The sequence below is a fragment of the Micropterus salmoides genome, unplaced genomic scaffold (genome assembly GCF_014851395.1).
Source record: "Micropterus salmoides isolate LMB-PRFRI ecotype aquatic unplaced genomic scaffold, ASM1485139v1 Ms_hic_scaffold_9, whole genome shotgun sequence".
NCBI lineage: Eukaryota > Metazoa > Chordata > Actinopteri > Centrarchiformes > Centrarchidae > Micropterus > Micropterus salmoides.
The window spans coordinates 1,365,120-1,381,509 of NW_024044681.1; the positions used below are offsets into that span (position 1 = coordinate 1,365,120).

The 16,390-nt window shown below is 38.5% G+C and overlaps 1 protein-coding gene across 2 annotated transcripts in view; it reads right to left on the minus strand.

Annotated features, from left to right (window-relative positions):
* LOC119896042 (leucine-rich repeat-containing G-protein coupled receptor 5-like) overlaps window positions 1–16,390 on the minus strand; it is a 53,396-nt gene that overhangs the window by 6,787 nt on the left and 30,219 nt on the right. For both annotated transcript variants that reach the window (XM_038709515.1, XM_038709516.1), the window contains 9 exons: window positions 14,628–14,699; window positions 8,983–9,051; window positions 7,725–7,796; window positions 4,712–4,783; window positions 4,537–4,605; window positions 3,606–3,677; window positions 1,938–2,003; window positions 1,548–1,619; window positions 92–163 (listed from right to left, as the gene is read on the minus strand). In XM_038709515.1, coding sequence (XP_038565443.1) covers window positions 92–163; window positions 1,548–1,619; window positions 1,938–2,003; window positions 3,606–3,677; window positions 4,537–4,605; window positions 4,712–4,783; window positions 7,725–7,796; window positions 8,983–9,051; window positions 14,628–14,699 — 636 coding nt within the window. The remainder of the gene's footprint in view (window positions 1–91; window positions 164–1,547; window positions 1,620–1,937; window positions 2,004–3,605; window positions 3,678–4,536; window positions 4,606–4,711; window positions 4,784–7,724; window positions 7,797–8,982; window positions 9,052–14,627; window positions 14,700–16,390) is intronic.

A 16,390-nucleotide genomic window follows, 5' to 3' on the forward strand; every position in this document is an offset into this window, starting at 1 on the left:
TGTTTTCAATCAGAGCAAACATCAAAAAAGCTCTTTTCCCACTTTTGTGATGATGGGGTTATGTTATGGTCAGGAAGTCTTGGTTACTCACAGTTTGGTCAGAGCAGGCAGAGCAGAGAAAGAGTTTGGCTTCACTGATGACAACCTGTTCCACGATAAGTCACTACAGAGAGAGACAGAGGGGCAGTGAGGGAATTGAACCAGCAGCCTTCTGTGCACGTATTTCTTTAATCTCCCAGTGGCCTCTGGGTGCTGACTTGACATTCTGCTGTTGTGTAGGCATGTTGGTTTGGATTAAAGCAAAATCACCACGGGTTCTCATTTAACAACCAGTCTTTGTTTCTAATCCCAGGATGAAAGAAAGTGTGTGTATAATACTCTTATTTCTATAATATGATAATAACATAAGTCATAATGTTCAGAAAGGCATGACAGAAAGTGTTGGGAGTAAAACATACATGCATACTTTACTTGTTAATTATATTTTAATATTGTGGTCACATCCAATGCTTTTTATTTAAAAGGCAGGTTAATTGTTATTATGAAGCTATAATCCACCTAAATCATATCTTTTGTATCCATTTATACATTTAATTGTCAACATCACTTTGCAGATTCAGATTATTAATAAAATAATAACAAAATATAATCAGAAAATACATATTTTTATAGCATTTTAATGAAGCAGCAGTATATAAAGCCATGAACTCCATCTTCACCAGCTGCAACATTAAAGTGATTAACACATTAACGCATCAATAATTAAAATGAATTATTTATATATACCTTCATCTATAATAATATAAAATAATGGATTTGCTGATTATATTTTGCAGTGATTTAGCAAGAAAAGGTTTGAATTTACAGCTGATGAATAATTTGGGCTGTTTAGATGTCACACATGTTGAGGTACTTGTTGTTTAGTTGAGTATTTTATTAATTTTATGCTGCTTTCTACTTTTTCCACCTCTACATTTATCTGACAGCTTTACTTTGCAGGGTCAGATAATTAGAGTAATACAAAATATAAATCAAATAATAAATTAATAATATTATAGATTATAGATGAAGCAGCAGTATATAAAGTAATTTAAAGTAACTCCACCTTTACCAGCTGCAACATTAAAGTTATGAAAACATTAATGCATCAATAATAATCCAGTGATATAATATATATTATTCTTGGCCATTCTGCATAATGATTACTTTTACTTTTGCTACTTTAAGTATATTTTATTTCTAATACTTTTGTACTTTTGCTTGTAACAGAGTATTTCTACAGTTTGGTCCTGCTACTTTTACTTAAGTAAAAAATAATCTGAGTACTGGTTCCCCTGCAGGGTATCAGTCGTAGTATTTCTGTGTAGATTCCTGACTTTGAGCCAAACTATGGCATCATACCTGTCCCATCAACTGCCAGACCACCTGGATTTGTGTGTGTTTCCATTTGGAAGTATTTAAAGGGGGCATCTTCGGATCGCTGCTCAGGATCGCCAGCCTAATTAAACCTGCAGACTCAGAGTGTGTGTGTGTAGGTGTGTACTTACAGAGAGCGTAGTGACATCAGACCGTGAAAGATGTTCTCCTCCAGTTCTTCTATCTCGTTATGGTGCAGCTCACTAACACACACACACACACACACACACACACGCATTAGCTCTGATATTTCCATTACGTCACGTTTATCAATCTGTTTTAGAGCAAAGACAGTTTTTTTTCTGAGTGATCGGATTGGTTAAACACAGACTTCAACTGTGCTAATTATTCCCACAATGCACAGCTGGCTGTACTTTATTGGTTGCTATTGTAGCTGTTTGGAACACTGTGTGTTAGAGGCTTTACAGGTCCAAAAATTAATATACTTAAAAAAAAAGGACCTGTGATTGAGAAAGTGTCAAATGAAAACCTTAAAAAATTTAAATGACAATAAAACTTACATCTTCTGAACGCTCTCACAGCCAGAGAAGCTGGGAAGAGTCTGGATCTGATTATAGGAGAGATCCCTGCAGAGAGACAGTTTCAGTTGTCATCAAAGTCCAAAACACATTGAACGCATCACAGCGCAGCAAGTCAACAGGAGCTCACAGCATTGGAAGAGCAACATATTCAAGATATATGCAAGATATTCAGCATTAGATATTTTTCTACTCGGCAGCACGGATCTAGGGATGACGATGTCGGTCAGTCCACCACTTTGGTACAGACTAAAATATCTACCTTTATAATATCTCTAACAAACTATTTGATGGACTACCATGAAATTTTGTCCCGACATTCATGGACCCCAGAGGACAGGGCAGGGCAATAAAACAATGATTATGATATGATTATTATCATAAGAAAACTTTCCTTAATAACAATACAACAAATGTTTAATAAATGTTCAATAAAGGTTTGATTTAATTCATTCAAATTACAAACTAATTAGCACTTTTTCTATTAAGATATTTATTTTGTTGAGGAAAAGGGACTGAAATAATGATTTTACTTCTTTTTACTTGTGCATATCTGTTGAAAAAAAAAGATTTTATCATAACAATTCTGAATGTTCTGCCTCAGATTTGTGAAGTGTTTGGCATCGAGTGTTTGTTCTGACCATAAAGTTTAAAACCACAATTAACCATCTGGTTTCTTCAACTTCCACTCAGGAGCAAAAATCAGCCTTTAAACTCAAAAAGAAAAAAATATTTGACATTTATTGTGATAAATTATATGAATGTTTTAGTTTTGATGACATTTTTGGCCCTATTGCCCAGCCATGAAATCTAATGAAATGTAATGACTTCTCACGATTTTTCACCTAGCACAACTCTAAAAATATAAACCCTAAACACTAGAGTTTCATCAGTTTCACCCTGCCTGGCAAGTACTTATTTACTTATTTTACCGCCGTCTCCAAATGCTAAGTCAGTGTGTTTTATTCCCGATGAGCGCATTGTGGTAGTTAATATTAAATATAAGCTAATATTTGGAGGCGCCACATTGAGAAACACTCAACTTTCTGGACAAATGTCCCAAGGGATCACAGAAGAGTGATGCTAGAGTGCAGAGTTTGACTGCATCTTACGCTCAGAGCCTTATTGCCCTGCCGCGGTCACGAGCGGACCAAGAGACTAAACCTAACCCTATTTTTTATGACATTCATTTGCATTTGTTTAAAGATTTGTCATCGCAAAAGCTAAAAAAATAAAGTCATGCGGCTGAAAATGTCAGGCCTGTCTACATTTCCTGGCTTGAAAATGTGGTCAAGTTGAATTTGTAATCGAATAGCCCTGCTGTAAACTCTCACTGCCACCACTTAATTAACCAAAGGGTAAGACGGTTCTTCCTGGGATGACCATGGACGATGACTGGCGGTCTCGCCTACCTAGCAAGTTGTCACATCTCCGAAAACACCAAAACTAATTCTCAAATCTCCATTATTTTGATAAATTGACCACATATTCTAAATGGTTAATTTCCTACCTGAAAACATCTCAATAGCAGCTGTACAATGACAATGACAGTTGTGGATTTGAGAGAGCACCTGGGTGACTGAAGAGTGTTTTAGACTTTATGTTTAATGTGAGGCTGTTATTGTTGAGTGAGTTTTGATTTGAACTCACAGCAGCTGAAGATTTGGAAGCTGCTCACACACTGAACTGGGCAGAGAGGTGATCTGAGCTCCTGTGATAGTCCTGCACATGCAAAGACAAAAGAAAAGTGTTACATTTGTTAATCTAGGTCCGAGGGGGGGGGCTAAACCTAGGCAGGATCCAAAGTGATTCATTATAGTGTGTTCAGGTGCATCAAAGGTGTAAGACACTGCAACTGCAACAGGACTAGCTTGATATGTTGAGAAAAGCGAGTTCAGGATGTATTGAAAGGTGCATTTAAGCTATATTATGGTGTGTTTAGGAACATTTCATAAGCATTATGGTGTGTTCAGGTGATTTAATGGCATTATGGTGGACTGTGTGTCAGACCTGTTGCAACAAAATAAGTGACAAAACCTTATCAGATACATGCTGTTAGTTATTCTAAATTATTTTAAACTCCAACAAAAACCTACATTGTTTGGAGATAGTCTGATGTTAAAGGATGTTACAGTTTAATGTCCTGCTGAGACAGAATGTCGAAGCGTTCAGTAACACTGGGAGGGTTGATTTAAAAGTCGAGAGTTGAAGAATGTGTGACGGTTTGTTTGGTTGGACTTTTTATTTCCACCTACTGGTTCAGTGTGAGGTTACTGCTGAACACACACTGCTTTCAGGATTGGGTTTAAACGGAAAAATACAAGAAAATAAACATTGTGAAGGTGTTTATTATGACATGGAAAACTGGGTCACAACAAGGAGAAAAAGGGGGTTTTAATTTCAGGCCGCGCTGCAGAAAAATCAAGTTACAGTCTGTCGAATAGAATAATAACTGCACAATATTAATAACAGCAGTTTGATTTGAGGTTTAGCTCTCAAAACACACAGTGATGTCGGCTACAACAGCAAACACACTCAGATATGAAACATTCCTCTATGTGTGTGTGTGAGTGTGTCTTACAGGCTTTCCAGGCTCTTGGTTCCCGTCAAATCTGGAAACTCGGTGAGATCTGCTGCTCCATTCAGAGAGCTGAGAAACAGACGGAGAGGTTTTGTTTTATTTCAAGCAGCAAAAAGCAGAGAAATATTGTCCCCTTCCATTGAGTTTGTGCAAACATTGACTGTGTGTTTCGTACAGTGTGCGTAGCTCTGGTAGGTTCTGAAAGGCAGAACGTCCAACAGACTGGATCGGGTTGTCGTAGAAAAATCTATAACACACATTCAGACACAGAGAGTCATCATCAGTTCAATAACACGTGGCAACATATTAAGCAAAAGACTAAAGAGTTCAGTCATTCATTGTTTGCAAATTTATCTTATTTTCAGGTTTAATGTGAAAAGTTGGCGTGTTCATGTGTTTTTAAATTGGAATGTGGAAACAACATGGATGCTACTACAGAGTTGTGTTGGACTGTCATTGTCATACAAGTATGCTGAAACAGTTTGCAGCTTTCTATTATAAAGGGATTTTGGTCCCAGTACACTACCTGAAACAACTAAAATATTGCTTGTAGTCAGTGGCGTTTTCATATGTAAAAAACTGGTGGGCCACCAACCATTTCTAAGGAAAGGCTATACCAGTACAATTACAAAAGGCTACTCTTTCTTGCTACTGATGTGTTTTTTTAACAATACAACAGCATGGCACCACAAAACACTTGCAGCTTGCTTAAACCAGGTGTTGTAAACATAGGCCAACACAGCGGGGGAAAGAGAGAGAAAGAGAGAGAGACAGAGAGCTATTACACAAGTTACATTCCACCTGTCATAAACTTAAATTAAAAACGCATTAAGCCGATACAACCAAGCTCAGAACAAATGAGTCTACAAGACCATAAGCTCATTACCAATGAAGGCCACAACGAAGTGCACAGACAACTTTTTAAGGATACAGACCAACTCTATGACACAACATTATTGTTATTATTATTATTATTATAATAACACATTATGACAACAAGCTTAACAGATAAGCATGGACGCACTGACACTTGTCACCATCTATATTATCAATCGATCCAGTCCAACAATATGGCCAATTCACGGACCAGCACCACAAAGTCAGGATGATAAGATATGCTTTCACTCGCCACAGCAGAGAGCTCACTTGAGGAGAAAGACAGTACGTTGGTTTTCGATGGACAGCATAGACAGTTCGTTGAGTAACATTAGGCTGTCCCCGTGAGTAAAAGTTTTTGGACATGCATCTCAATATTCCTCAGTTCAGAAAGTCCTTCGACTAGTCGCGGCCCTGCAGTGCTGTAGCACATCTACCACATAGTAATCACGGGTGATCACGTCTGTTTTCAAAGAGCAGACATGGAAAACAGCATTCTTTTGTATGCTAATGTTAACCGTTAACATACAAATGTTTCCTCAATGTTTCCTCAAAAAGTTAAATTCGAGGTTGCTTTTACCATCAGTTTGGGTGATGACAATATCCCGTGGTTGGTGGGCACCAAGACGCTTTAATTCCAGTTTCTTCTTCAAATTAGGAGTTTCAAACCTGTGCTACAGTATCAATTACACTTGCTCTCACTCTCGCTCATGTTAGCTGGCTTAAGTATAGCTAAAACAATCTTCCCTCGCTCTTCTCATTTGTGTGATCTACATTAACTACAGAAATACTCTAAGCATGCGCCCATATTTAAAGATATTATTATTATGATATATATTACTAATATCTTTTTAAATAAAAATAACATAATTTGTTTGCACAGTTCTTTTTGTTCACCAAGAGCACCTAATGACCAGTTGCCACTGTTTGTATTGCAAATACTGCTAATTAATCTAGGTCACTCTACATGGACAGCAAACTAAGCGTTATAACCTAATACCATATTACAAATGACATGTTAGCAAAAATCGTATATGCATTATGTGATTTCACACCAATATTCAAAAGTTTCTTGCCATACACCATGTTGTGCCCTATGGTTGTGCCCCATGTTTCTAAGTGTATGATGTCAACAACTCGGCATCTTGTGTACCAAAATTTTCTTCAGTTTCAACTTCCGGTGGCATTCACGTGAATTTTCCCACATGGGAAGTTATTTTTCTGATTATTCTTACTCTGCAAATTCACTTTAAATTTACTGAAATATGATTTCTTGACCAAACACTAGACATAAAGGCAAGGAAAGTTAAATGTATAACACCTTTCAATGACAAGGTTTTACAAAGAGAATAAAAGGCAGTGAGATGAGATGTTAAAGGAGACCTATTATACTGCTTTTCCAGTCCTATATTGTAGTTCTGTGACTCCTGTATGGAAGCTTTGCATGATTCAAAGTTAAAAAAAACCCCGTTTTCTGTCTTACCCTGGCTCTTCATGTAGGCCTTCATTTCAGCCTCTGTCTGAAATAAGCTGTAGATGCTCCTGTCTCTTTAAGAGCCCCCCCTCTCAAAGCCCACTGTCTTCTGATTGGACAAGACCTGGAGCATGCTACCAGGCTGTTGTTGTCGCTGGGCGGTAGAGACATACTTAGCGTTGCTGTGCCGTTGCTATGGGAGCAAATGACCATATATGGGACATCGGCTCTGTCTGGCTCCGTATGTCGTAGAACGGAGCCGCAGTTCAAAACAGAGCGTTCAGAATAGGAGGAAATCTGAGGTTTTGGCTCACAGGGATTTCTATTAAACACACCTCATTATTTGAAGCTTTGGTCATGTTTATTATACATTATAACATTGTAGATAAGTTATAAAATAAGGAAAAGCATAATAGGTCTCCTTTAAAGAAATACAAGGCAATATAAAAAGGACACATTTCAACAAGATTGAAAAATAGAAAAATAAAAATCATGAGTAAGCAGTAAGTTCATTCTTGAATTTGGAAATAGCAGTTTCACAAAACCATCCCAACTCAAGGAACCCCTTATGAGCTTTTTCCTGAGCGTTCCACTCTATCCCACGTACTTCATCAGTTCATCAGTTTTCATTGAGATGGATCAATGGACGAGCGTGCCCAGTAGCTGTAATGATCTCATCACTTCACTAAGATATTTTGAGTAGCTTAACTTTTAAACCGACAGGGACGACAATACAGTTGAAAGCCTCCTTAAAAAAAACAAAAACAATAAGTGAGCCTTGAGTTGAGATGTTTTGTCAAACAACGCTACACACATTAAATGAGTCAGTGGTACCTACATGGTGGTCAGTGCGGGGTTCCCAGTGAAGGCGTGCTCCGGGATCGACTGGATGTTGTTACTATGAAAACCACTAAACAGGAAACAGGAATTAGCTTTCCCCCTTCCTTTCCGATCCCTTTATGGTTAACATAATAATAATCATAATCCTAAGTATCATCAGAAGAAATAACTAGTATCAGCAGTAAAAGTACTTGTTGTGCAGTAAAATGTCTCCTGTTACTGATATCTGATTCTATCTGACATTATTTGACTGTTAATAATGAAGTTTCCATCTTAGAGCAGAATTTTACTGTTGCAGCTTAAAGTGGAGCTAGTTTTAACTACTTTATATACATTCAGCTAGTAAGCTAGTTTTTACTGCACTTATTGTCTGTAAAGTGCTTTAAACACTGTCTCTCTGCCATTAAAATCATTAGCAACCATTAACTAAAATAATTAAAATAAACCAAAACAAGTGAAGATGGCAGTCAAATGGAACTCATAAAGGCATATTTGTGACACTGAAAGACACTGATTGGTTGTAGAGTGCAAACAATTCGAATGGTTTATCCTGAAAGAATCAAATTCTTCAGGTTTAGGTCTTACGTTTCCATTTTTTGCCCAAACATGAAGTTTTCTCTAAAGACAAGGTATGCTGTTTGCTAAAGTGCCCTACATAATAGTGTTGTAGTCAAGACCGTCCAAACATAGACCAAGGGTAGACTAAAACCAGAGTTAATAGGGACTGAGACAAGACCAAGACCGTTAGGGGCTGAGACCCAATCAAGACCAAGACCAGTTCCCCACATTACATGACACACAATAAAATGTGGAACGAGGTCACAGGTACTTCTCAAATTGATCTGAAAGATCCACATTCCCATAAAAACACCCGTATACAAACACTAAGAGCTGAAATCAACATAAAAATCTTTATTCAACACTCCTTTTCCATGCTTACCATCGCGGAAGGGGGTACAGTCGGAAAAACACATTTTTAATTAGGGTTATTGGTTGCATTTAAAACAATACGCTTTACATCCAATCAAAGCTAGGATGTTAAATAAATCAGACAATGCAAAAGCAATTCATTGATATTCCCAAAGTTATGGTCTTAAAATAAAATCCAGAGTCGTCAATGCCTGATCCCGAGACAAATGCTGTTGAGTCCGGGACTAGACCGGCCTCGATTACTACAACACTACTGCATAATACATTAATATTGTCTCTGTCAATCAAACACATTATTTATACTCACACTAACAGTTTATACTCACAGCTCTTTGAGGTGACTGAGTGAACGGATGGCTGTTGGAAACTCGACCAAACTGTTGTAGTTCAAATCCCTGAGAGAAAGAGAAGGAAGTTATAAAGGACAGGAAAAACATAGTGGGAAAGTTGAGAATACACACACACACACACACACACACGGACTGCGAATACCTGTTCTGACTGGGAATTTCCTCTTTAGACTGGGATTAGCACTGCTACATCAAATATGTTACATCTACATTGGGAATTGCAACCATAAACAGGGAATATTGGGTTGACCTTGGAATGTGAGTTTAACTAGCTTCAAATCAGGTGTGTCAACTTTAACTTTGGAAATATTGGCTGGGAATGGGGAGCTCTAGACTTGGAATAACAGTTCAAGACTGGTAATGCTGCAATATACCAGCTCTAAACTGGGAATACTAACTCTACACTGGGAATGGCCAGTTCTAGATTGGGAATACTAACTCTATACAAGGAATGGCCAACTTTAGGATTGGGAATAGTAGATCTATACTGGGTATGAAAGGTCTAGACAAGGAAAACCAGCTACATACTGGGCATGGTAGTTCTAGACTGGGAAAACAAACTATGCTGAATACCCACTCTAGTGGGAATGGAAATGCTGGACGGAATATCCATATTGGAAACGGTCAGCACAGAAATAAAACTGTCAACTCTGTCTGCTCTTGACTAGAAACATTACCTTTATACTGGGAATATCTGCTCAAGACTGCTACTTCTAACTCTGCACTGGTAATTGTCACATCTACACAGGGAATGGTCAGTTCTAGATTGGTAATTCAGTTGGGAATATTAGCTGTATACTGGGAACGACAGTTCAACATTAGCTCTGTAATAGAAAGGTCAACTCTACAATGCTGTAGGATTGTCAACTCTAGATTGTGACTATCAAGGATGCATTAGTAATGGTCAGCTCTAGACTGGAAATAATCAGAAGTAGACTGGAAATAAAGCATATTATATATAACATTACATCGCGATCAGTGAAAAGACAGAGAAGACAGATGCATGCTGTGTTTAAGGACAGTGAGTGGGTAAGGAGAGAGCCACTGATTCAAAAGCGTGTCACTGAGTGAAACCACGTAGTAGTGACTTCGGACATGTTCACGCTGCTGTAACAGGGGCACCGCGCTGCTTGTCATCATAGAAACAGATCATCAGATTTTGATGTTTATTGTACCTTCAGTAATATCGCCTACCGTCTCTTCAACACTTTGCTCCGCTGGTCACCGGAGCAAAGTGTTGATATATAGGCTATTATTCATGACGTGTAACAAATCAGATACTAATAAATAAATATATATATACACACACATATACATACACTCACACAAACCTAGAGAGAGAGGGTGTTTGGGGGTGCAGCAACCCGGGCAAGATGTAGAAGGGGGTGCGTTGCCTAAAAAGTTTGGGAACAACTGCTCTCGACCATGAGTACCAATGATGTACTGGGAATGGTAAGCTCCAGACTGGAAATGTCAGCTCTAAACTGGGTAAACCAACTCTAAACTAGGAATGATCAGAAGTAGACTGGTAGTAAAGCTAGAGAATGCCACTGTATACTAGGAATACCATCCATTGACTGGTAGCACAGCTACATATTGGAAATTTCAGCTGTATAGTGGGAATGAAAGCTCTATGTTAGCTGTACAATCAAAAGGCCAGCACTACAATGCTGTGGGAATGTCAGCTCCAGACAGTAAGTACCAATTATGTACTGGGAATGGTCAGCTCTAGACTGTTAATAAAGCTATATATTGGAAATGTCAGCTGTATAGCGGGAACAATAGCTCAGCGCCATAGACTAACAGAAGAGTGCTCTACAATGCTATGGGAATGTAAGCTTCAGACTGGGAAATTGTTTCATGTAATGTAAATGTTTGTGAATCAGGCTCGATGTTTAACCTACTCTTTTTTCCAGTTTATTAAAGAAACATTTAACTGTGCCTTGCACTTTTCTTTCATCACCAGTAGAGACTAGAGCATTCCTCGAGTCAACACATGGCTTCAATTAGGTCCTCTCAACCATCTCTGGGATGCAGGTGGCTATTACACACACACACACACACACACACACACACACACACACACACACATGCACACTGTGTGGAATGAAGCTGCCACATTGTGAAAATACCATTAAATTGAAATTGCTTCAGTCTGGTCCTGAGTGTGTGAGTACATGTGTTTGTCCAGAGGATGGTTTGTAAAAACAATGGCTGCTATGCTTTCTGCCAAACTATTATTGATGGAATTTGGAAAGATTGATTGCATAATAGGTTTCTGATTTAGTCAGTTTAGGGGTTCGTGGGAGATCCAGAGGTTTTGGGAAAATCTTAATTATCATAATGTCAAGCTGTAAATTGCGCATGCTGATTAGGTTCAAGGGGTTATGTTAGTGGGTGGGGGAACATCGGGCTGTGAATTTCTCCCATACACAATGTCAGGTGACTGTTGGAAGCTGTCCTGGTTGAATCATCAGGCAAAACAATGAGCATGTCTTACAATTAGCGCACTAGTATTCTTGGTATGATTGTGGTTTTTGGAGTATCCTGTTTGTTGTGTATGTACACGTCATACCCCGATTCGAGTAACTCCTGATAGGCCCATTATATATATATATATATATATATGTATATGTGTGTGTGTGTGTGTGTGTGTGTGTATGTGTATATATATATATATATATGTGTGTATGTATGTATGTATGTATGTGTGTGTGTGTGTGTGTGTGTCTACAACTAAAGTTAGGTTGTAGTTAGTCGTAAAAGAAAAGCAAATAAGCTTAGCTCCCATGTTGAATAATTCCTTTAATTCTGTTAAGGAATGTATTTGTCTTGATTGACAGGTGTCTCCGTTCTGGTGGTTTTGTGGGGTTTATGCCAGTCACAGACAGTTACACAGTGTTTTTGTGGTGCTTCAGCGGTTTCTGAAGAGATGTTTTGAAAGCTGGATTTTGGTTTTTTGCTCACCGCTATTTTCGTCACTTACTGGAACCAGAAAATCCTAATTTGGGCAAAAAGGGTTTTAGGTGAAGCAGAGGTGGGTACGAGACTGGAAACCACCACAGCTGAACTTAACACTGATGTTAGTAAATGTGTGTTCTTCTACAACTTGGGTGTGTTTTTCTTTAAGACTCAACCGCTTGTTGGATTAATTCATTTTTTTCAGTTTTTATTTCCGTTTTTTTCCCCTTCTCTCTCTCTCTGTTTTGTTTGTAGTTTCAGATGAACATGAGTCCCTACTGTGGTTTATTATTGCTGATCACACAGGTACACAGTCTTCCAACAAACACACACACAAACACATGCTGCCTGTGTGTGTGTGCATGAATAGTAATTATGATTAGCATACAGCCAAGGCCACACACAGAGCCACACACACACACACACACACAGCAGTATTTCCAAATGAAGGCAGCGTGTGTTTGTGTGTTTAAACCTACTTCTCTGGTTGACTGAGAAAACAGAAACATTTCCACACACACACACTCCTCAGATTATACACACACACACACACCAACATAAATACACAATGGTTAATTTAACCCGACTCGATCTAATATCCATAAATACTCGCCAAAAACCTGATCACATGCTAACCGGCAGTGGCAGTGGGTTAAATATAAAATAAAATAAATTCTGAACATTTAAAATCACCCTACGAAGTCTTGTCCCACTATTGTAGATTGGTGCAGTTTTTCCTGATCACAAATGTCAAGTGAAAAAGCGCTAATGAACAAGTGAAATCAAAGAAAAAAGGGGGGATGTTAGCTGTTAATGCACAGGAAATAATTTTATATTGCTGCTTTTCAGTCGCTAAAACTAATAATTCAAAAAGCTATCTGATGTGTTTATTAAATCAATGTAAGCCTCAGGTTATTAAAAATAACACAATTTCTTACTTTAGTAGATACATATTTATGCAAGAGTCCCCCCTCCCACAAATATTTGCTTTGTATCATTAACTTTTGTGAAGTGTATCCACATTTTTGAACGTTTAAGATAACAACAACTGTGTGGCTGTGTTAGCATGTGTATTTGTAAATGTCACCAGGTGTGTTTTCTGCAGATGTCTGTGGTGTCAAAAAGCGACCATCTAAGAGAGCTCAGGATAAGATCATTTATTCGTTGGCCGCGCATTTTAACTATTACGTGTATTTTACCAAAATGCAACTGGCTAACAGAACCCATCATTAAGTATTATAAGACTACATTTACTGACTTATGCTGACCCAAAACTAGGAGGATAAAAGGGCCGGTTTTGGGTCCGATTCACCCTCCCGACAATCACGGGAGGCGTTCCTGAGAGGTTGGTTGGAACATCTTATCGCCCCAAATGATCCTGTACTCTGAGGGGTTTACAGACATAATCCTAATGTTGCCGACTGGATTTGAGGCCAATTTTGAATCGTAAATATCTTGTTATTTAAGATTTAAAATCAGGTAGCCTCTGATCAGAAACTTAAAACAGCCAATGAGTGACAGCACAAGGAAGCGTGATCCGTGCGTTGTATATTTGCTCGCGCTATAAAATGTATAAACCATGCTGATTCCCTCTTCTCAGCCTCAAATTCAACCACAGTTTGATTATCCTTTTTGGTTTTCCTTTGCAAAACAGCCCACACAAGGTCAACCAGCTGACGGCGACAGTCTGCCTCCATGTTTGTTTATGTCTGAAGTCACGTTTGATCACGCGAGTTTCTGTGAGATCCCAAGTCCCCAGAACTTCCACACTTCCACTTAGTATAAACGCCAAGTGTGTGGTCCTGCGTCTGAACTGAACAGTCTGGTGTATGTTTTCTTAAGATTAAAATATTAAAAATCGGTTAATTCTGTCCAGAATCCAGGAAGATTAGAAATCCTCTAGTGTGCACCAGGCATTACATTTTGTATCTTGTTTATTAGACAGGTGTAGAAATAGAAATGTAATTAGTGTTTGACCTGATTTTTGACTAACTGTAGTTACAGAGACCCGGGTTCAATTCCCCACTGTGACAACATCCACCAATGTGTCCCTGAGCAAGACACTTAACCCCTAGTTGCTCCAGATAAAAGCATCAGCTAAATGAATAAATGTGACTGCATACAGCATCTTAAAACCCTGTTCTCATAGTGGGGTTTCCAGGTTTGAGCTTTAAGCAAATGTGACAGGCTTCCTCCTGTTGAATCCAGACTTTTATTGAAGCATCAGGTATGTGTAGTCAAGGTAAACAGTTCCATATTATAGGAAAACGTGCTGACCATTGTCATGTTCTGTATGTAATAAATAAATTTTAAGTTTAAATTTAAGTAAAAGTTTTAGTTTTTTTTAATCAGTCAGCTGACATTTTTTTCTCTCTCTCACAGGATGGATCGGTGACTAGCTCGGCTAAAAGCATCATGGGAACAGATGAAACCGCTGATGAGCTCTCATTTGGCTTTGGGGAGGATAAAAAAACAAGATCCACCTAAAACATTTTGAAGCGTTGTTTGAATAAATCATGTTAAGTGTCCTTAACAAACGTATAAATTAAACCTGTCTCTCATCTCCTAACCTCTTCACCCTGACCCCAACTCAACCCTGACTTCTCCAACTCCTCCCCAAAAACACACACACACACACACACACACACACAGAAACTCACAGCGTCTCCAAACTGTGGAGTCCGTGGAAGCAGTTCGTTCCCATTGAAACGATCCTATTGTTGTTGAGATGCCTATGGAGAGAGAGAGACTGATCAACTAATGAAGCAGACAAAGAGTGTGTGTGTGTGTGTGTGTGTGTGCGCGCCTGTGTGCATGTGTCTTTTAAAAAGGGGCCCCGGGGCCTCTCAAGAAGGTTTTTTTTGTGGTAATTTCATGCAAATTAGCTTCAAGCAGATTGGACAAAAGAAATGACAGCAGACTTCAATGCTGCCGCGCTGAATGCCATTACACGCACACACATACACACACAGAGAGTTTTGCATGTTATTAAGGAGCTATTACAAACAGAGGGGACAGTCGCTGCCACGGTTAAACTCAATGCAGAATGCAGCAACAGCTCCTAGCAACGTGCACGCACACACACACAAACACATGAAAAAAGTAAAAGTATTACCAAGAGGAAGTTTAAAACAATAATGATAATTATTGCGATATGGTGATAATATTCAATAAATGTTGTATTTAATTTATTTGAATCACAAACAAAAAAGCACTTATTTTTTTCTGTCAAGATATTTATTTTATTGTGGAAAAGGGACATAAAAAACATTTTACTTAATTTTACTCATGCATATTTCAGAGAAAATTGTCTTTAATGTTCTATCTCAAATTTGTTAAGTGATCCACAGTTTGGCATCAAGTGTTTGTTCTGACCATAAAGAAAAGTTTAAATCCACAATTTACAGTCTGTTTTTTTCAACTTTTACTTTTACTCATAAAAAAATCTGCCTTTAAACTTGAAAAAAACAGTGATTTGACATTTATCGTGATAATTATTGATCTCGATTGATATGAAATCTACATTTTTGGCCATATCGCCTGCCATATGGTCTGTCAATCTGAGTTCAGCTCAAGTTCACCTGACTGGAACACATTTGATATAATTCCTTAACTGCCCAACAAACCTACTATTGCTAACTGTCTAATTAATAACTGACAAATCGGTTAATGTTAATCTATGGGCTAATCTAGTAACTAACTGCCTATGATCCACAAGCGTCTGTTTCCACACCCATACAGTGGGGGAAAAAGTATTTGACCCCTTGCTGATTTTGCAGGTTTGCCCACTTACAAAGAATGCAACAATCTACAATTTTAATCATATGTACATTCTAACAGTGAAAGACAGAATCCCAAAGAAAATTCCAGAAAATCACATCATATGAATTTATAAAAATTGATAACCATCTGATGAGGAAAAACAAGTATTTGACCCCCTGGACAAACAGCATGTTAATATTTTGTAGAAAAGCCATTATTGGCCAGCACAGATGTCAAACGGTTTTTATAGTTGGTGACAAGGTTTGTGCACATTTCGGCAGGGATGTTGGCCCACTCCTCCCTGCAGACAGCCTCCAAATCATTCAGGTTCCGAGGTTGTCGCCTGGCAACTCGAATTTTAAGCTCCCTCCAAAGATTTTCAATTGGATTCAGTTCTGGAGACTGGCTAGGCCACTCCAGAACCTTGATGTGCTTCTTCTTCAGCCACTCTTTTGTTGCTTTGGCGGTGTGCTTAGGGTCGTTGTCGTGCTGAAACACCCATCCTCGACCCATCTTCATCTCTCTCACTGAGGGAAGGAGATGTTGGTCCAGAATTCCACGATACATGGCCCCGTCCATCCTCCCCTCAATACGATGGAGTTGTCCCGTCCCCTTGGCTGAAAAGCACCCCCAAAGCATGATGTTGCCACCACCATGCTTG